Genomic DNA, 22,961 nt, shown 5'->3' with positions numbered 1-22,961 from the left:
ATATAGATGTACGTAAAGTGTTGATCTGGACGGTTTGTTACAGTTGTTGGAACACCGCTTGTCCTAATCCTTATCCAAGGTGATACTTTACATTACAGGGCCTAGATTTTCGAAGCTCTCTTAGCACTAAGATAGTCGTAAGTACCATACATTAACATTACATTAAGGCTGTCTTAGTGCTAAGCGAGCTTCGAAAATCTAGGCCCTTGTTCTTCGGCACTCTAGCAATAGATGCTATGAAAAGATAAACATGCGATTTGTGCAGATAAAAGTGTAGTGTACTGTGTATTCCTCATCCCTTTGCTGTTTGTAAGATAATATTATCAATCCTCACTTCTATTTGAGTATTAAACAAATACTCCGCAATCCACGATCTTCAATAAACAGAGCTTGATAGACTATCCATAATAAACGATGAAATATACCATATCCACGTTCTATTTTCTATAGTCAGAAATCATAGACAATGCATAGCAATCCTATCAAAAATTCGCAAACCACGATCTGCCATCCACATTCTCTGATCTATCATGCACGATATACGACACACAATCAATAATTCAAAATCCCTGCTCTACAATCCATAATCCACGATCTACAATCCATGATCCTCGATATAATTATATGCACAACGCACAATCCACAAACCACTGTTCATAATCATGACAACGATGATCAAAATCATGACAACGATGACTGCAACACACACCAACGTCAATGAAAAGTCCTGACAAAGCAATACGAATCTAGATTTCATATAAAACTGCGGATTAATTCGCATAACTGAACACCTGGTGTCACTATTGATTTTCAGCATCCCATTGTTACTTTTATAATCTCATCTTTGCCCTTCACCAAAAACAGAATCTGTTGTTTTTGTAGACACTTGGGATTGGGTTTTCACTGGCTTCGATGATTTTATTTTACACATTTTCTTTGAAAATTCAACCGGGGTCCTCAATGTCAATATTTCCACCACTAGGGAACCACGCCTCTCATATATAAGTACAGACAAATTTTTAATATCAGGTGATTTTTATCTCATCAACCAAGTAACTTTTACAAAAAACATATGTCTTCTTAGAATAAATACACTCCTTTTAAGAAGTCATATACGAGGTGTGAATATAGATACGTATTGTAGACTATGTGAAGAGGGAGTTTAATGAAAATGAATAACTTTTTGTTTGAGTGAAATGCTGACAATGTAATCAGAGACAGATATGTTTCCGTAAGTAGTCTCTTAAATTTATTATAATATATTAACTAGTAATGGTAGATATTCCCTTATAAATTGTACATCAAAGTACATCAAAGCAGCTCTTGCTTATAGAAGAAAAGTCGCATTATTAGTAATTTAACTGAAAATTGAATTACGTTGTAAGATTTCTCAAGTTCTACGAAAATGTACTCATTTTGTATGTTCTGTACTTGGACTGATGCCCTACAACCCGAAATTAAAATAAGAAGTGATATGAAACAAATTACTATCCACACCCGAACATATTTTACATATTATATATTGTATCCATGTGGGGAGTCGAACCCTGGTCTTCTGGTGACGAACGAACGCTTTAACCACTAGTCCAGACAACCCCCTTCATACAGACAAGAAAAATACAATTTATGGCTGAACTACGGTAAATTCATAGAATTAGACTTCCATGCTGACATCCCTTGTGACAACTAAGAATCAATAAAATTATAAATCTGTACAGAGATGTAAATTTTATCAGTCAAACCACTTTCAAATTTATCAAAGTGATAAAAAAGAGAATCAATTATTTCCTCATTCAGACACATGTCTGTGTTTGTGCATGTATTTTTAATATATTCTATAGATTAATCAGTTCCTCAATCCCATTGATTGAATGTGAAAGAATCGAATGTTCTTAACGTTCTTTTATTAGTCTGACAGCAATAACATAATAGTATTTTAATATTCAAAAGAACGAGCTTTAAATTACATTTCCACATATATATAGAAACATACTCAGTTATATTTGATCATGTGCACATTTGTCAAAATAATGTCTGTTTCAAGTCACGTTCATGCAAAATGAGAATGTTGTCTTGAGTCAAGTCCGAAGTTTTCGTGACATACAGCTTGGAGACAAGGTTGCACATAACTTTGCCCGACTTCTTCAATGCTTCGTCAGACGCCCGGATTTGAAAAAATATTGCAAGCAGACTCTTGTCTGCAAGAAGTACAAGTCAGTATTCGGAATCATACATGTGCATGAGATTTGTAATTTCAGTTGGTGATGTTGGTATGCGATTTGTAATTTCAGTTGGTTATGTTGGCATGCGATGAGTAATGTGAGTTGGTTGCGGTATCTTATACTGAGTAGGTACTGTTGACTGGTGGTAAGGATGTAAAATAGGTAATGCTGTGTTGCTTTTAGGTGTGCGTGTCTAGTGGGTAAATTATAAATGTTGGTATGCGTTGTAAAAACTGAGTAGGTAATGTTATTATACAGTGTGGTTATGGAGTGGGAAATGTTAGTATACAGTGTGGGTACTCAGTAGGTAATGTTAGTATACAGTGTGGTTACGGAGTAAGTAATGTTGGTATACAGTGTGGTTACGGAGTAAGTAATGTTGCTATACGGTGTGGTTACGGAGTAAGTAATGTTGGTATACAGTGTGGTTACGGAGTAAGTAATGTTGGTATACTGTGTGGTTATTCAGTAGGTAATGTTAGTATACAGTGTGGTTATTGAGTAGGTAATGTTAGTATACAGTGTGGGTATTAAATAGGTAATCTTAGTATACAGTGTGGGTATTAAATAGGTAATCTTAGTATACAGTGTGGGTATTGAGTAGGTAATGTTAGTATACAGTGTGGTTATTGAATAGGTAATGTTAGTATACCGTGTGGTTATTGAATAGGTAATGTTAGTATACCGTGTGGTTATTGAATAGGTAATGTTAGTATACCGTGTGGTTATTGAATAGGTAATGTTAGTATACAGTGTGGTTATTCAGTAGGTAATGTTAGTATACAGTGTGGTTATTCAGTAGGTAATGTTAGTATACAGTGTGGTTATTCAGTAGGTAATGTTAGTATACAGTGTGGTTATTCAGTAGGTAATGTTAGTATACAGTGTGGGTATTCAGTAGGTAATGTTAGTATACAGTGTGGTTATTCAGTAGGTAATGTTAGTATACAGTGTGGTTATTAAGAAGGTAATGTTGGTACACAGTTCAGGTATTTAGTTGGTAATTTTGGTGTGTGGTGTGGTTGTTGGATATGTGATGTTCGTATGTTGTTTTAGTATTGTGTAGGTCATGGTATGTAGTTTGTGGTACTGTGTTTCTTTCAGTGGCTGGCGGTGGTGATTCTGGTTGGTTACGTTTGCATGTGGTATGTGTACTGAAGGCGAGAGTAGGTGATGCTGGCACATGATGCGGTTATTGCGAAAGGTGATGAGAAATGTCCGAATCAATCAATGACACATCAACGTGCTTATTCATGTTACATCCTCCTCATCGAATTATTTCCCCTGAGCTGGAGATAATGGCACATTGTCTCTGGAATCGCCACTCAGCGACTCATAAAATGTTCTTGGTAAAGGGTACAGCGCATTCAGAAGATTGTAGTTGCTGAAACGAAGTGAGGTTTATCTTTTTAACAGTTTCATTTGCTAGTTTAAAAGTTGTGTCACCAGAAAAGAACAACATTGTGTTTCTTCGCCATTTTCTGCTAAAAGGCTCATCGATTCGATTACGCAACAGGCAATTTGTCCAAGGTAAACATATTTCATCTTCATGATCCAGGCAAATGTGAATTTTTCAGATTTTAATCATTGATTGACGTATAAAATCCTCTATCCGATATTTTCATTGCACGATTTTGACCAAAAATATCTCAACTTACAATTTCACCACATGGGTTCATTCAAACACTTCCACATTAAACACACGATTACTCGATCTTCTAGATTGTGAATGAGAGTTGTTTTACGACATAATCAATAACGCACCAATTTATATTTCAGTCGGCCCGTACAGACATTTGATGATGTCATCTGCACGTATTTGGATCTGATCAAACACCAACGTATACATCTACTGATTCACAATTTCATCAGAGATGTCATTGGTGTTATGTAAGATTCAGATCAATACAAAATAATAATTCAAGCATCGAGTAAGAGTGATTAGGCAAGCTGTATTCGAAAAGCCACTTAAAGAAACCAAATATTGTAAAAAGAGTGAAGTTCAAGCGACACTGGAAAATGCGTGATGAAACAAGCTGTTTATGAAACAAGTAAGTGATGACACTGTTCACGAAACACAGTAAAGTAAGTCATGACATTATGTGTTAGCGAAACATATTAAAGTGCGATGATATTAGCTGTTAACGAAACACCGTAAAGCAAGTGAAGACAGTGGCTGTTAATGAAACACAGTGAAGGAATTGATGACACTATATAATTGTGAAACAGTTTTTAATAAACAAAAGTCACAATGGTGAAACAGCTGCATAATACTGTCAAGATATTACCAAAGTTTCCAGAAAGCACAGTTTAACAACAGTAATGACACCGCGTCCATTATGAGCAGGTGTTTCCTTGTAGTGCACGTGTACCGGCAGCCCCGTGTGTTGAATTAAGTTAGTGCCACACAAACATTCCCCAACCCTCATAAGTTCATTCGAAGTGCTAGATAAAAAAAACCCTCAAAGAAAACATGGAATGAAGACAATGAACCTCTTTCGTACTTCGCTTTTAAGAATATAATTCTTATGAATGGTTTTATTAGTGTTTAAAGTATGCTCAACTACATTGGTGCGACCGACATCCGTATAAAAACAGGCCTGTCAGAGGAGATACGTAATCTCTACCCAAAGGGACTTCTGTTTTTATGTCGCAGGGGTTTTGTTCTACGTTCTCTACACATGCTGTCAGTCAGGATTTCACGCTCTTCACACAATTAAATCTCCAGGGAAGATTCACCATCTAATTTTATCAAATTACAATTAGGAACTTGAATGTTTTTTTCTATGTTCAATTCTTAGGCTTGACAAGTCAACTATGGATACTTTTTAACATGACAAAAGATTCACACATTCGAACATGCTGGCGTAAAAGTCAACAAAACACCAGTCCAAAGTAGTCGATGTTTATAATAGCGCATATGGTTTACTGGGTCATTTTATGTGTTACAAGTGGAAATGTTTTCGATCATTGATCATGATAACATGGGGCAATTCACTTATATACAAAGGTCTCATGGGCCACAGTTAACGTGCTTGATCCATTTAAAGTGTACATGCATTACCTTTTGCATTCCCCAGTGCATGTTTTCAAATATTAACTAATTAACCCAAAGATTCTTTTGTGGTACACAGACTATTGATGAATATTTGTAAATGTATATGATGTGTGTGGATAGATTATGTCTGTACTATATTTGCAAAATTGACAAATTAACGGGAAAAATGAAGACACTCATTTTCTACTGTTGGATTGATGGATGTATATCTATATTAAAATGACATTTTAAACATTCAGTTAGTGATTGTATGTGGTTGGTATTTAACGTCGTTCATCTGTGTGTCATCACCAACATCGATCTATAAACAATCTAGCCAGCACCAGACAACCCAGTGATTACCATCACCAACATCGATCTATAAACAATCTAGCCAGCACCAGACAATCCAGTGATTACCATCATCAACATCGATCTATAAACAATCTAGCCAGCACCAGACAATCCAGTGATTACCATCATCAACATCTATCTTAGCAACTGAGATACAATTTTTGTCAACGTAGACAGAGAGTATCACCACATGATTCCAGTAGACATTTCTAACGACAAGCATGCGTTCAGATTACGAACTAAGCGGTGATATGTTCACCTGTGATGCCAGCTTGTTTTCGCGAAACACGGTACAGTAAGTACCGATGAATCCAGTTGTTAACGAAACACTGAAGAATAAGTGATGACATCAGTCACTTGTGAAACAATGTTAACTACGTTTTGACACCAACTGTTCGCGGAAAGATAAGGGCGGTGGGTTAGCCCCATGGTTAAAGCGTCCGCCCGTCACGCCGAAGAGTGAGTGAGTGAGTGAGTTTAGTTTTACGCCGAACTTAGCAATATTACAGCTATATGGCGGCAGTCTGTAAATAATCGAGTCTGGACCAGACAATCCAGTGATCAACAACATGAGCATCGATCAGCGCAATGGGGAACCGATGACATGTGTCAACCAAGTCAGCTAGTCTGACCACCCGATCCCGTTAGTCGCCTTTTACGACAAGCATAGTCGCCTTTTGTGGCAAGCATGGGTTGCTGAAGGCCTATTCTACCCCTGGACCTTCACGGGTCGTCACGACGAAGACCTGGGTTCGATTCATGAGATAGGTATAATGTGTGAAGCCCATTTTTAATGTTCCCATCTGTGAAGTTTACGTTGCTGGAATATTGCTGATAGCGGCGTAAAACCGTATTCACTCACACACCCATTCGCGAAGAAAAAACACGATGTAGAAACAGCTGCAGAACACTAGCAAGATGTTACCAAGTTTCCAGGAAGCTCTGTCTAACAACAGAAATGACCCCGCATCCATTATGAGCAGGTGTTTCCTTGCAGTGTACGTGTACCTGTGGCCCCGTTTTTTTTTTATTCAGTGCTACGCAATAAAATAATCCATGGCTTTCTTTCCACGTGTGACTGAAATGAAGACAATGAACCTCTTTCGTATTTCGTGTTTCACAATGGTGAAACAGCTGCGTAATACTGTCAAGATATTATAAAAAACAGGCCTGTCAGAGGAGATACGTAATCTCTACCCAAAGGGACTTCTGTTTTTGTGTCACAGGGGTTTTGTTCTACGTTCTCTACACATGCTGTCAGTCAGGATTTCACGCTCTTCACACAATTAAATCGCCAGGGAAGATTCACCATCTAATTTTATTAAATTACAATTAGGAACTTGAATGTTTTTTTCTAAGTTCAATTCTTAGGCTTGAGTATGGGTAATTTTTAACATGACAAAGGATTCCCCTACCCTTACATTCGAACATGCTGGCGTAAAACTTAACAAACTTAACAGTCCAGAGTAGTCGATGTTTATAATAGCGCATATGGTTTATTTGGTCATTTTATGTCTATGAATCTTTCAAGTGGAAATGTCCTCGATCATTGATCATGATAACATGGGGCAATTCACTTATTTACAAAGGTCTCAGGGAGGAATCACCATCCAATGTTATCAAAATAAAATTAGGAACTGGAATGTTTTTCTAAGTTCAATGTTTAGGCTTGACAGATCAGGAATGGAGTTTTCAAGAGAACCATCAAACCAATGATTGATATGGTGACAACGGATTCACACATCCGAACATGACAGCGTTCACTCAAACACAACACAGCCCTCGATGATATTGCAAATATGGTATACTGAGCCATTTTATGTGTGTGAATCACAACAGTGGAAATTTGTTTGGACACAAAATCATTGTTCATGATACTATGGGGCAATGTGAGTGAGTGAGTGAGTTTAGTTTTACGTCGCACTTAGCAATATTACAGCTATATGGCGACGGTCTGTAAATAATCGAGTCTGGACCAGACAATCCAGTGATCAACAACATGAGCATCGATCAGCGCAATGGGGAACCGATGACATGTGTCAACCAAGTCAGCTAGTCTGACCACCCGATCCCGTTAGTCGCCTCTTACGACAAGCATAGTCACCTTTTATGGCAAGCATGGGTTGCTGAAGGCCTATTCTACCCCGGGACATTCACGGGTATATGGGTCAATGTGCTAACCCATACAGGTCTCATGATCATCAATCATACTTGATTTTCTTTTTCATTGTCGTTTTCCCAAATACATCAAATAATTAACCGAGTTTTTGAGTACACAGACTCGTGATGGATATTTGGAAATGTATATGATATGTGTGAACAGACTACGAGGGGAAGTCAATAAGTTCATAGAAGTGGGTGCTGATATATCCTTGGTGATGTTGTCATTGGTGTCATTATTGAGTTGATTCATCTGTGACTCTGTATACTGATACCCAACCTTCCTCGAGCATTTACTTGAGAGTTAGAGCCTTTAAAAGACGATTACCCTGCACAAATCATGGAAACCTCCAAAACTGAGTTTCGTGCAGTTATCAAGTGTCTCACTAAACCATTGTGTTCTGTTTTATATCGAGTTCTATGAACATATTGACTTCCCCTCGTATGTCGATACTAAAAATGACAAATTAACATAAAAGATAATGACACACATTTTGCATATGCACTTAGTGATGGATGTATATCTATTTTAAACCGACTGTTTTGCACATTTAGGTATTGCTTGTTATTTAAAACCGCATTAAGCCGTATAACATCGGTCTATAAACAATACAGTCTGCACTAGACAATCTTGTGATTATCATCACAAGCATCGATCTTTGGGAACTGGGACACATTGTAGTTACAAGGGGGAGGCGTTATTGAGCACCTCGTGGAAGATCAGGCCTACACCTATCTTGGAATGCAAGTTCGAGACAAGCTCCAGAATGCCCAGATTCAAGATAAACTTGTATAAATCTCGTTTAAATAAAATCTGGAGGTCCGAGCTAAATACCCGAAACAAGGTCAAAGCCACCAATATTTTTGCTGTGCCAGTCCTCTCCTATTCCTTTGGAGTAGTTGATTGGACAAAACAAGACATCCAGGGTCTTGACCGCCTGACCAGAAGGATCATGTCTGATAACAGAGCACACCACCCTCGTTCCTCTCTTAATCGTTTATACATGCCAGTCAATTCTGGGGGTCGGGGTTTGATTAATGTGGAAGCTCTTCATGACAGAATTCTATTGTGCACTTTTGCACATATATATTTATCAGATGATCCTTTGGTGATGCACGTCAAGACTCATGATGAAAGCAAGGAATTCCACAGCTATTTTAAGCGTGCCAAGGTTGTTGGACAGAATTTGAAATTTGAAGTTGATTTTGTTGATGGCGAAATACTGCTGGACGGTACAGTGATGGGAGTAAACCAGGTGAAGTCTTTCACCAAGTCAACCCAGAGTCGGTCCTTTGTGGAGAAGCTGTCTGAGAAGCCACTGCACCGAGTGTACATGCAGTGTGTGGAACAGAACAGCAATCCAACCGACTCCTTCGCCTGAATGAAGTCGGCTGGTCTCAAATGTGAAAATGAGGGCTTCCTTTTTGCTGCTCAGGACCAGTCACTTCCCACTCGCAATCGCCAGAATGTTATTCTTAAAGAAAATATCAATATGAAATGTCGTCTTTGCAATGAATTTACAGAGACTGTCCATCACTGTCGTCAGGCTCCCCATTGTTCTCGGTGCCCTTGGTTTGGTAACCTCATGATCTCTTGGCGCAGATCAGGAGAGTGCCCGGGTTCTCCACCGGGAGCACAGCCCTTCTGACAATCTGGGTAATGCAGAAGGCTGCAGTGTTGGGGAGCCTCCATATTCTCCGGAAAGTTCTTGGTGGGTTCGACTAGGCAGTGTTTCCTGGGAGAAGTCCCATTCGCTGTCTGGGCTGCGTGTAGAGGAGGCTAGGGCCCTGAGCTGATGATGGGCTTGACCAGCCTGACTGTGCCAGGATCACCCAAACCCTCTCTGCTGCATTTCTATCTCAATCTGTAAAACATAATAATAATATCTGCATTTATATTGCACCAAACTCCACTAACGAGGTGAATGCCCATAGCGCTAACAGTCAAAGCTAGAAGGTTATAGTCACATGACCTATTCCACCGGTTACGCATTTTCTGCTGGGTGAACAGAGAGAATTCTGAACAAACTCACTTGCTTAGGGTGAGACCAAGTGTGTCATGTGAGAATGTAGACAGCGTGTCTGACCACCGTCATGCGTTCGTTTACGAATTAATAGAAACATTGCCATGTTCAAAAAGATGTTATGGAGTCTATTTCTGAAACAGATATAAAAAATAATATTTGTATACAAACAGTTGGTTTTAAAATAAGTGAGCACACTAGCAAGAAATAGCTTGCATCAAAATGTCAATCATTGCTGCATTATTTTATATATAGGCCAGACCAATTGTTGAAAATACCGCAGTGTGGAATTATCCATAAAGATACATATATGTAATGTCAAGAATACTGGGTATTGTCGTAAGAAAAACGATGTTGATGATGACGACGACCACGACGATGACGATGGCGACGATGACGACGACGACGATGACGATGATGATGATAAGGAAGATTCTCTCTTCTCTTCTCCTTCTACTGCTACTATTAGGCCTCGTCGTCGTAATAGTAATATTAAGAGGAGTTAGAGGAGAAATTGTGGATGATGTACATGACGATGACGATGATGATAATGAGGAGGAGTAAGTTAATGAGGAGGAGGAGGTGGATGGTGATGGAGATGATCTCATATGGCGACAAACGTTAAAAAAATTGAAATTGAACTTTCATTATACAAAGTCAGCATTGATATTTGTTTTCGTTTAACCCTATTGTAATGACACTCCATGAGCATCTGACACAAGAACTACCATACTTTGCCACACAGACCATCCTAGCATTTGAAACTACACCCAACAAAACTTCCAGTCTTTACCTTGGATTTAAGCAGTCCTCGTAAATATAATGATCTTAACATTAAAATTAACACTGGGGTACTTTACAACCTTTGCCAGTGTTCTTTAGTTCAAAGGCTATTTGCCTTTACTTTGTGTCAAGAAAACCCCTTGTGCTCGGGGAATTTAAACCGACAGCGGCTTCAGACAATTGCGGTCTAATCAAATTAACGGATATAATCAACTGACAACATGGTAGACACCTTTCTTAAGGTTAGAAGAACAACTAGTGGTAAAAAGTCATTGGTACACTTTTTATAAAGATCAAACCGACGATCGGGAATAAGTTTGCTCATAGTTCAAATTAACGACTTGAGCAGTGATAAAATTGCTCAGTATTCTATGGAATTATACTTTACTGCAAAATAATGTATTTGATATTCGTTAAATTGCTCTATTAGATGATGCCCCAAGATGTTTACTATATATTTCAAGTCCATTCTCAAATGTTGCTAGCCATTTTCAAACATCCGATCTGTACAATATTTCTTAACTATCAAATAATATTTAGACGATTTCCAATGAAAATTCAACCGTAGGGACATTACAGTCGTCCGGGAACATTTTTACTAACATTAAACTACTAAGTTGAATGTCAGACTAAAATACCCTTTAACATAGAAACATTGTTAGCATAAGATTGTTATTTTCAGGATGTTTTCCAAACTATCCTCCCGTAAGAGTATCAACTACTGTCAGATAATAGATAGCTGCCATCGAGGAACATCGCATAATGGGATCTCTGTTAATTCAGACAATGAATAGGCCGTCTGCGGTGGTACAACCTAGGGATCTTGAAGAACTGAAAAGGTCAACTTCTGCAAAGGTTCATCTTGGCTATATCTTAAAGGATGTCGCAGGGTACGTGTCTCGGTTTATTGTTGAGGTGTGTATTAAATATTCGATGTGAGAACTTCAACTGTGCCGTTATACTGACAATAATGGTGACGATTGCTTCTTGTGTGCGTCAGTTTTGAACCCTTCAACACCTATCTCAAAGTTTGTGGAAGCCCGCGGAAGTGAGTGAGTGAGTGACGCTTCACATGTTGTGCCCAGGCTAGGACTGGAAACGGAGCTTAGGCCCAAACAACCACCAGACTCTTGGCCAATTCTCAACATGAATCCATCAAATCTAAAGCTCAATTTACCACGTGCCTTGACAGAGCAACGGTGATGCGCTGATGAGTTCAGCAGCAAATGGGCTGATGAATATGTGTTACCTGTAAACTATTGACAAAAACATGCATTATAGCTATATATTATATGGTATATGTTTACTTTTACCAGACAATAATTGTACTGGGTACAGTTTTTAATAAAATCCTATGTCATAAAACGCCACCAAAAGCAATAACACTCACAGTAACTAATTGAATATTTGGCGATTATATACTTAGAAAGGTTTAAGATACGTCTCCAGTGATTCAAAACTGAAATTAAATTAAACTAAGCGGATATTATTGACCTCGATGCGCTTTTCTATGAATACCTAGCCCCGGAGAGTCATGTGAGACATTTATAAGAGATATTAAATATAAATAACTTCACCATTAAGTAATTAAGAAAGGTCACACATGCCTGTGGGAGTGTTCATTTTACCAATATGGTTTCCCGGGCTGATGAAGGTCAGACGGGGTGCGGCATCGATTTCAGACACGTAACTCACGGAAGTCAACGTCCTGTTCGGCTGCACAATATAAGAGGAACGAAAGACGAAATTGTCGCCAGGAAATGAAGAATGGTACCAACAGATCCAATTCATTCTGACGAAATCCGAGGGAAACGTACTTGAATGCCATTCATCTTTCGTCTACAAATTTGCTTAAGCTTGGCGTCATTTAGTCAATTCGGTTATACGGTGAGATATACTAGCAATTGATAAACGTGTTTGATAACCATGAAGCACGACCGCTTATTTGAGGAGTGTGTCCTTCGTTCAGAGAGTAAATCACAAAGTCACACAACTGTCCCCTCTGTCATTAGCATTCAGTGTGGTGTTTCCTATCAATGCCAATGACATGTTGCAGTCACGAAGAACCTTCTTGCTCTTTGACCAGATAAAGATTTACAATCTCATCGGGTCTTATTGCTTTTCCTGAAGTGACACCGTGCGGCTTGATCATGTCTGCGGCTTGTCCACAGGGGTACGCTGTGGGGGAGAATGATCACATTGTGTTACGTGATGGTTTTGACTGACACTCCCAACAACTTCCGCAGTTGCTAATTGGAACCTGGACTGATCCCCTGTCGCGTTGGGATCACATTGTGGTTAATAACTGGTCACTGAGGGCCATCGTTGGCTGATATCCCGACAACTAATTAAAATTAGTCTATTTCTGGTGGCAGTACGTGTGTGGGAACTCACTCAGATGAAGGAAGGTCTTGAAGGAAACGCAATATACATCTACCAGAGTTAAATGTCTTGAGCTTCCCGTTAATAGAAAGACGAGAGCAGATGCTCTTTGTTCGGATGAAGATTCACTGTACCGTGTGATGCTGATGCTTTCTGATGAGTCGGTAGTCTGGCGAGGTTTTCTAAAAAGTACGAAGTGTATTATTTAGTATTAAGCTTAAGATCAGGAGGTCGTTTTAAAAACGACGACACGACAGCATAACGCACTGGTCGTCCACAAACAGGAACAAAGTCCATTTATGTTTAGAAAAAAATCAGTTGTCCATTTTTTATAAAATGGCTCCTTTCATACGTTGCCTTGAAGGATACGGCAGACAAATGTCATGTAACATCTGATGTTTGTGAGACATATTTCATTAAAAGATTACAGGGAATATTGTGATCACATTGTCTTCCGCGGACAAAAAAGCGGAATTACCATCAGCTCTGTCAACTATTTTACGTCCCGTTTCATTTCTTGAAGACTGAGCACACTATGAATTGTTCTGTATCAAAGAATCGTATTGCTCCACAAACAAGTTTATATCATCGCACACTCTCTGAGATTCTGAGACACAATAGGTTTCAGATGTTACAACAGGTCCTGGAAACCAAACTGAATGCGTGTCATAGGAGTTTCATTGGGTTATTGGGTATCATGTTTTCCCGACGGCAATGGACGTTCGGTTGCTATAATACTGAAAAGGTATCATTGTTCAGACTTTATTATTTTAGGGCACTTTTATATTGATTGAATATTACTGACTTAGGAAGACTAACGACTAGTCTCTGAAATGAATATATTTTACAGGAAAAGGCTTATAGTAAAAACATAGATTATAATGAAAAAGAGCCTCAATCTCGAAGCTGTGGAAATCTAGACTTGCCCCATTTTCTAAACTTGGGTCGACTTTCTTGGCTGTATTTGCTTCAGCTTCTGTATGACAGACTATGACTTTGTCGAAAAACAACAATCTCTTAATCAGATCGATGTTTTCTTACATATAATGAGACCGCATACTTATATGAGAACGTTGAAAGATCGATGTCTTTTTACTTCATCTTGTATCGAATTACATCCACACAGCATCTACAGATCATATCATTAATTTTGTAAAATACTGAAACGCAATTACATAGATAAAGTCATTTGAATGGACCATTTTCCTCCCTATTTAGGTGCCAAAGACAAATGTGGTTCAATGTTTCCAATGACATCACTTTGATCTTTGTTACGCTTCTAATGACTGCTCAGTGCGCCTGGAGATTTTCCATACTTAGGAAAACGTGACTGTAATGCTAGGTGAACGTATTTTTCATTGTTTAGATGTCGAGGATATATGGTTCAATAGTTCAAAGTTTTGAAGCAGTCAGTCTGTCTGAAATCTCTTTGTACAAAATAGCTGTGTCTGTTTATTGGAGTTACATTGGTCCCCTGAGAGTTCAGACAGCAAGGTAATTGAGGAGGGAAATGTAGCAAACATTCCATCAATAATATATGCAATACTTTTTCATTGGACAAAGAAACTGCGAAGTGAATGTATGTATACAGAAGTCTTTCTCAAAGAACCATTGTCATCATCGGAAGAATCCGCGCATGTCGTTAAAGGAGTAAAGAATGAACATATTTGCATGAGTGATAATAAGAGCATCACACAGTCTCGACGTACTCAGGTACCTTTGGTTTCGAGAAACTTAACAGATAATGTAAATCACGAATTTTTTGCGTCATGATATTTTTGCGAGTGGCGACCAACAGACGTTTTTGCGACACGATATTTTTGTGACTTGCCTAATTCTCAAAACATAATTTCCATGCTCGTTTGGTAAAGTGTCAGCTCACAACCTAGCATCAAGCTCATCGAAATTATAGATAGAATTCAAACCGATACCACTAGTTCCATGAATAGCGCAAAAGGACCAATGAAAGGGCCTTGAATCTGTTAATATGACCATCCCTATCCAGGGGCTATTTTACCGCCATACAATATGGAACAATTAGTATAATCCAGGTGATGTTATACGGACAGCGGAAACCTGAGCTCGCTGTCTGACTAGTAAAGCGCAGCGGCGTCCGCTCTCCGTGGATCGATGACGGGATTTGATGCAGAGAGTGACACTCTCGTGAGAACTCAGGACAGTGACTGTCAGGAAGACTGCCCCTCTGTATTTGTGTACTCCCCGCGACCAATAGGAACAGCCCAGTCACCCACGCAGGGTGTAGTGGGTATATCTTCACAACATTAGAAGATGACGATTAGGAGCCAACTGCTGCCTCAAAGATTACGTGTTGAAAGTATATAGTAGAAATGGTAGCTTTTGCTAAAGCTGTTTGTTGCTTGCTGCTCTTCGGGGTGCCGGCTTCTACACAAGCTAAGGCCGTCGTCAACAACGACACTGATGTCCTTCTCGACCGTACCCTTAGTGCCTTGGGTGCCACTTTGGCTTTCTTCAGCAAGGAGTACCGAAGTGTCAACTTGGATGCCATCATTGGCACAAGGATTGTTGAAGGTAAATTCGATGAACTTCTTTTCCTGTTGTGATACTATTATCATATAAAGTTTCAGCAAAGCAAAAGTACAATTGAAATGTACAATTATCGTGTCAGAAGAACAACGTATAGAAGTTGTAGTGTAATTTTAATGTTTCAACTAGATTATGTATCTAAAGGATTCAATGGATGTCAACAGTTAACACGAAAGTTTTCAAACATGACCCCTATAGACTCCCACATGCAAAGCAATAATGTTAAACCAAAGGAAGACAGTGTTTATGAATCGTAACTTGCTAATTATGAGGAACACAACGCCTTGGAGTATATCCTTACTCAACCATCAGGTGAATTCATTGTATCGGCCACTTGGTGCGTTTTGATTTTGAATTCACCCGAAGGAGCAAGGTCATACATAGATCCTCAAAACATAGAAGCTGACAACCACAAAAACCTCTTTTCCATGTGTGTGTAACTTCTTAATGCCATTCAACTTCCTAATGTTTTAAAACGATCCATCACATACGCATCACATGGCACATGCATTGTGTCAGAATACATCCTCAAATCCTTGTAGAAAATATACATTCCTACTTCCAGGCATATATACAGCGTTATGCATACAAATGATGTTCACTCTATTCGGTATTCACAATGATCACGACGTTGTATTATCACATGGTGAATTCGATCGATTCAGTTATTGTAATTGCGTTGCCCAATGTTATAACAATTGACAATAGTGTAGCCATTACTTGCGATTCCCAACACAAGTCCATGTATGGGGCATCATTATTACGATTATTGCGACGTACATGCCTATTCCAAGATCTATTCATCTACCGGGGCTGATTGATTACAAGTATATATTTCTCATTCTTATGTTAATGATAGATCGCCCTTACGTGGATGCCAAACGTGCTGCTCTCGATATACCCTTTGCCTAATTTTTGACGAAACAGGAATATATATATATATATAACATATATATATTTCGGCTTTGGGATTAGCTAAAGCAGACTTTCGACTGTGATCGATATTCTCAGTTAAATGAAAAGCACAATGTCAATTTTCATTTTAGGTTTCAGATCTCAGGCGTCGTGAAATGTGTGAAAATATATATAACGTTTTTAAATAACAAATGAACACAACGCCCTGAAATAGAGACAGGTATTGATACAAAAAACACCATTTGATATTCTGACTGAACACTTTTGACAATATTAACTGAACTTTTAACCAGTCCGGGTTCTTTTATGACTCATGTCTGTATATTCTATTTGAAGTCCGACTCACTCACTCACTCACTCACATGTCTGGATGCCTCCTTTGATTGTGGTTTTTAAAGTACAATACAGACAAGAAGCTTGAAAATGGCACAAGAATCAGTATCGAAAGGGCACACTCAGAAAAGTTTTTATCCAAAAAGCTGTCAATATTGATATGTCTAATGCAGGACACGCTAGTTCTCGTGAACACCTGATGTCCTCACTGATTTTCAGTGCCCCATTCAAATCGATGGCCTCGCTATGTTTCCTTTTACACCCAGTACAATCAGTTTCAACAGAAAAGAAAATTGAGATTCATTATTTCCTCGCCTTGACGTTTTAAATGTACATTAAATCCTTTACCTAAAATACATTCAACATGCATTAAAAGGATTTCACTCACTTTTTATACTGTTTGTGGAATTAGATACTGCATGGATTGTTCCAGAAATACACTGATCAGACAATTGTGTGGAACTGCGGTAATGATACGACAGCATTTCCTCGTGATGTCAGCTATAAAATGCAGTAACATTTTACCACTAACATTTTACCAGTAACATTTTACCATTTGCATTTTATTAGCTAACATGTCAATCTGCCATTGGCTGTCATTGGCATAACTCAAGTCCACAAAGAAAATATCTGGTTAATCGTTCTCTTTTGTAAGCAATAGATCTTCATGTGGAATAGCTTCAAAGTATCCAGACTTTTTAAAATTATTTTTTAATTTACACACAAGCCATGCTTGATGAAGCAGTAGACATGATGCTCGATTAAATGATAATCTTCATGAACGATATGGAACTTGTTCTGTTTCCTATCTGTGAGGTTTTAGGTTCAAGATGATATTTACTTGCTTCAAATGAGAAACGGATCTAACTAGGAACTCACATTTGTGAAGTTTCTAATTTAAGTGATCTTTTCGAAATCCTGTACCACCCATTGACGGGTGTTACTTTGTGTTTCTGTAGCTGCTATTGAATCTGCAAACGAAATGTTTCCAGTTCCACTGGATTTCATTAGATAAGCCATTAAGGGATGCTTGTACTGCAGTTATACATCACATCATTCTACCGTGCAACCTGACCCAACTTGATGGAACTAACCCCAGATAATTCATCTATACTGAATAATTGTATAATGAGGTATGTTATTTGCGTCTGGTATGAAACGAAATCCACGGAAAATAACATTTAATCATTGACCTCCCCCGTTCGACGCAATAATGTATTCTTTTCTCACATGAACACGACACATCGTTAAAAACCTGTTCATTAAAGCTAATAATACGTAACTGAGAATGAACAGAATCACATAAATATATCACATAAATATATCACATAAATATATCACATAAATATATCACGCCTTCGTCAGCACCAGCAGTGGGTATGGAGCCTAAAGAATTGACGTTAAGTAATCTACAACGGTCAAAAGAGATATATATCTCGTGCCAAAAAAAATAGTAAGACTCAAAAACGAGACATTTATGTCGCACAAACGAAATGTTCAGTCATTCTGACAAATTTATGAGCCTTCTATAGTTAAAGAACTTTTCAACTAATGTACGTGTAAAGGTTTCGTGATTACATGAATCTCTTAAGTGTAGTAAACATTGTTTTACGTTTAGGTCGTACGCCATAAAATTTTATCTTATCTGCTCAGCTAGGAGTTAACAGTCTTTCAAGCTGCTGTTAGTTAGTATTCATCTTCTTTTCCTACAGCAGCTTCTGCTGTTGTTAAGACATACATCACTAGGGTCGACCTAGTTGTTAAGTGCACACTTTGCCATTGACATCGGAGGTTTCGACTGAGCTTTTTTAATGGAATTATAAATGACCGGAATCATGACACGATGTTAAATGTAAAATGAATTTAAATGTAAATATTAAATTCTGACAATATCATACGTATATGTGTATGAACATCTGTCAAGTGTGATCAACCTGGCTCTGGGAGTAAATCTGATCCTTCGCTAACACGTATCATAAACACATGGAAAGGCAAGTCAATTGCTCATCCAAACGGCCGCGAGAACATAATGCTTATGGTATTCCTTAAAAGTATTACTTGAAAATGTACATCCAATGTACACGTCGTGTACACCCAATGTCTGTAACATTAGAATCGTGAATCAAAAGATCAAGGCCTCTCGAGGTAGGTTACAGAAGATTTTAAGAAATCGGCGAAATATCGGCGAGTATGTCTTGCATGTATATTTTCACATATCTCGAACGACCATGCACCTTTTAAAACTATTTCTTTCCGAACATGTCATGCTGATATGTTTTGCTAAATGTCTGGTGATTGACTGAGTGAGTGAAGTTCGACGCCGCTTATAACAATCCAATAATATCACGGCGGGGGGCAGCAGAAATTTTCATGCAGTGAATCCTACTGCTTGAGTGTGTGAGTATCGTTTCACGCCGCTTTCATCGGTATTTCAGCAATAACAAGGCGGGGGACACCAAAAATTGGTGTCATAAATTTCACTTACTGAAACAGAACCCGGGTCTTCAGTTTCACGAGCGAACACTATATCCAGTTGGCTACACCAACGCCCTTGAATCGTAGATTAGTGATGTTTACAACAGCGAGTTACATGTTTCTTTGACGAGATAGCAACGCTTCTCCAAAACTTTCTCTAATTTGGTTTTTTTTTTCTGTTCACACTTCAACAAAGCCCAGTCTACGCTGCAGACACAGGTTAAATCAACAAACCCTAACGCATAAGTTAAACGAGACACAAATATTTACATTTACTCTAAATTCCATGCAGTCAGTGTTGTTACGGCCAATATTTTGATAAATTTCGCCTTGCATATATTTTTGTTCATTAAAAAAATACTCAGCCTTCCAGACTGTTAACAATCAGATTAAGCTAATTTATACTTTTTGTCTTAGTTTATGCATACAGTATGCGTTGTGATCTTTGTAGACTGGTAAAATGAGTGGCCCAATCACCTTTTGCAGTGCAGAGTTGTCTTTCTTGAGCGTATCAGAATCCTATGAAGGAGGGTTAGAATACACCGTGCATTTTCTTCTGGGTTTGTTAGAACCATTCCTGTAAACGCAGATTTATGCTTTAAGTTAATAAATCGGGGGTGGGGGAGAACGCCTTTCGATAGTCATAAGAATCTCCAGGCTTAAGTAACTGCTGAAAGGTTTTAAAGGCAGGAAGCACCTTTGACAAACCACGGACGAAAATGATACCTAATGTAATTCCCTAACTTATTGCACCACATATTTTGGGTTTTGCGAAACAGTTGACTTGACTTTGCGTGTGTTTGTGCCTGATGACACAGCTGAGGCAGAATGTGCTCACCTTTTCGCAATATCTCGTGTATATGCCAGTATATGCTTATGGCACTGACAGGATGGATATCTTTTTGTTATGAAACGGGTGTGTTACTCTTGTTTAGTATTGTTTGTATAGCTTGTAAGTGCAGTTATATTTAGAGTTTATAGATCGTCCTTGATAACTCGTTCTATGTACTAGTGAAGATTCGGGTAAGAATAGAACACACACTTCGGTAACCCATCCTTGTCCTAAGAGGCGATCGACAGGATCGGGTAGTCAGGATGGCTGATTTGTTATACACATCGATTTCCAATTGCCAAGATCGATGCTCATGCTGTTGATCACTAGATTATCTGGTCTAGACTCGATTGTTTACAGACTCAGTCTATATATATTGAGTCAAAAAAAGAAAATTCGCACTCTTTCTTTAGGGCACTATAAAAGAACAAGAGATGGTAAGATGGTTAAATTGTTATTATTTCATTGCTGAGATTTGTGTGATGTACTCGATACACTGACAGTTCCACAATCAGCTCCATTATGCTACACCGCCGTTCCAAAACCTGGGAGTACAGAATGTCAAGTCACAAGAATAAAAATTCGAAATTTCTCAGTGTATTTCTCAATATTGTGTATGGCCGCCCCTCGCATTCGCAACTGCCAAACTGTCTCCTCATCGACTTCCTGATGCTTGTGAACACGTGCTTGGGGATTCTGCGCCAATGCTCTTGCAAGGCAGCGCCAGGTTCCTGCAAATTCTGAGGTTGGTCAGGGGACCTCGATGGCCAGTCCATGACGTTGATTCCAGCGTTTTGAAGGAAATTTCGTGTCAGCATCGCGGTATGCGGCCGAGCACTATCATGCTATCATCGCTAAAGACGACTCGATTCCAATCTCTCTGAGTCCACTGGAGGTGACGCTGGACCCACAGCAGACGTCGCATTTTTTGACGTTGATGAAACGGCGTCACTATTGACCCGTGAATGGAGATTGGCATCCCTTAACCGATGGTCTGTGAGGACAGTCGTCCTCTAAACATCTCAGCCCTGGTTCGTGTAGCCGGCAGAAATCTGTCTCATAGGTGACGTAGGACGATTTGACGGTCATCTGCTCATGACGTCACACGTGGACGACCCTACCTTAGGCGATCAGAAGTGGTGCCAGTTTGTTGTAGACGACCTCGCAAGTCGTACAAAGTACGACGGCTGCATCGAATTGCTCTTGCGACGTCAATAACTGATCTCCAAGCTTGCAACATGCCAACGGCACGTTCACATTGCACATTTGACAATCGTGGCATTTAAAGGACCGTTAGAACTGTTGTTTAAAAGTGGTTTTTTTCAGTTCTTAAGGTCAGTGCAAACACGTACAAATGAAGAAAACTTCGATCGACTGCACGTGCGAAACCCGATTTGGCGCTAACGTCATTTGCACGACGAATGGATGGGTTTGAGTGGGTTTTGCTGACGTTTTTTCTAGAGTCGAAAGATAGGGATACGTAGATGTATCATCAGAGAAAAAAATATTCATTATTTATAAAAATTACATTTTGCGAAGGTTCTTTTTTGACTCTGTATAGCTGGGGTATTTGTGGTGTGCCTTGTGAAACTAAACACACTCAGTGACTTTAAGTTTGCTCTGCTTCGGCAGCGGTTTTCCGCCTTTTAACGTTTGGATTGTCTGGTCCAGAGTCGATTATTTACAAACCGCCGTCATATAGCTGGAATAATGCTGGGTACGACGTGAAAATAAACTCACTCACTCGTGGCTCCATGTGTTCATACGTTAGAGATGGATCTGCGCTTTCAACTCAGTTGTCTTGTAAAGGTCAGTTGGCGATTAACGTAATCAAGTAAACCTAATAGTACCTAAATTATCGTCAGTGCTTATTCAATAACGTGCCTTGAAACCCACTGGTGTTCATTCTCAAATCAGTTTGCATGTCGATTTTTCCAACATGTTTCAGTATTTTTTGGTTAGAATGGCTCTCCTCTGATATGACAACAACTATACACTTATTTGACGACTATAAGTTAAATAAAAACAACAAAAATTGGTAATTCGTTACAAGTTATACCCTATGTTTGTGTCGTTTCGGTGAGTATTTTTAGACCAGTGATGTCTTTGTGGAAACGAAACGAGATTTAAAATGTAAACATAGCTTTGCCGTACAGTTTATGTACCATTCCATGAAGATATATATGTCAGAGTAGCCGTACAGTTTATGTACCATTCGATGAAGATATATATGTCAGAGTAGCCGTACTGTATATGTACCATTCGATGAATATATATGTGTCAGGGTAGCCGTACTGTTTATGTACCATTCGATGAAGATATATATGTCAGAGTAGCCGTACTGTTTATGTACCATTCGATGAAGATATATATGTCAGAGTAGCCGTACTGTTTATGTACCATTCGATGAAGATATATATGTCAGAGTAGCCGTACTGTTTATGTACCATTCGATGAAGATATATATGTCAGAGTAGCCGTACTGTTTATGTACCATTCGATGAAGATATATATGTCAGAGTAGCCGTACAGCTTATGTACTATTCGATGAAGATATATATGTCAGAGTAGAGATTGCGATCTGGTAGGTCTGGAGATTCTACCTGTAGATATTGTGATTGGAGTCTCTATCCACAGAGATTGCGATCAGAGTCTCGACCAGTGGAGATTGGAACCGGAGTCTTTACCAATAGAGATTGCGATCGGAGTCTCTACCAGTAGAGATTTGAGTCTCTGCCAGTAGAGATTGGGATCGGAGTCTCTACCAGTACAGATGGTAATTTGTGTTTGTTTGTTTTTTAATATTTGGCTTTGTTTTGTTTAATTACTAAATTACCGTTTGCGATCGGAGACTCTACCAGCAGAGGATCAGTAGAGAT

The 22,961-nt window shown here is 38.8% G+C and overlaps 1 protein-coding gene across 2 annotated transcripts in view; it reads left to right on the top strand.

The window, feature by feature from the left end:
* The first annotated feature begins 15,108 nt into the window (after window positions 1-15,108).
* The window catches only part of LOC137284716 (UPF0764 protein C16orf89 homolog), a 441,860-nt gene continuing 434,007 nt past the window's right edge, over window positions 15,109-22,961 (top strand). Inside the window, exon 1 of one of the 2 annotated variants that reach the window (XM_067816636.1) lies at window positions 15,109-15,512. In XM_067816636.1, coding sequence (XP_067672737.1) covers window positions 15,311-15,512 — 202 coding nt within the window. In that variant the 5' untranslated portion in view covers window positions 15,109-15,310. The remainder of the gene's footprint in view (window positions 15,513-22,961) is intronic. The other variant, XM_067816637.1, reaches the window with a different exon arrangement.

Source organism: Haliotis asinina, chromosome 5 (assembly GCF_037392515.1).
Source record: "Haliotis asinina isolate JCU_RB_2024 chromosome 5, JCU_Hal_asi_v2, whole genome shotgun sequence".
In the NCBI taxonomy this organism is placed as follows: domain Eukaryota; kingdom Metazoa; phylum Mollusca; class Gastropoda; order Lepetellida; family Haliotidae; genus Haliotis; species Haliotis asinina.
Note: the sequence above shows the minus strand (reverse complement) of the source record. Positions and strands in the feature narration are given on the sequence as shown.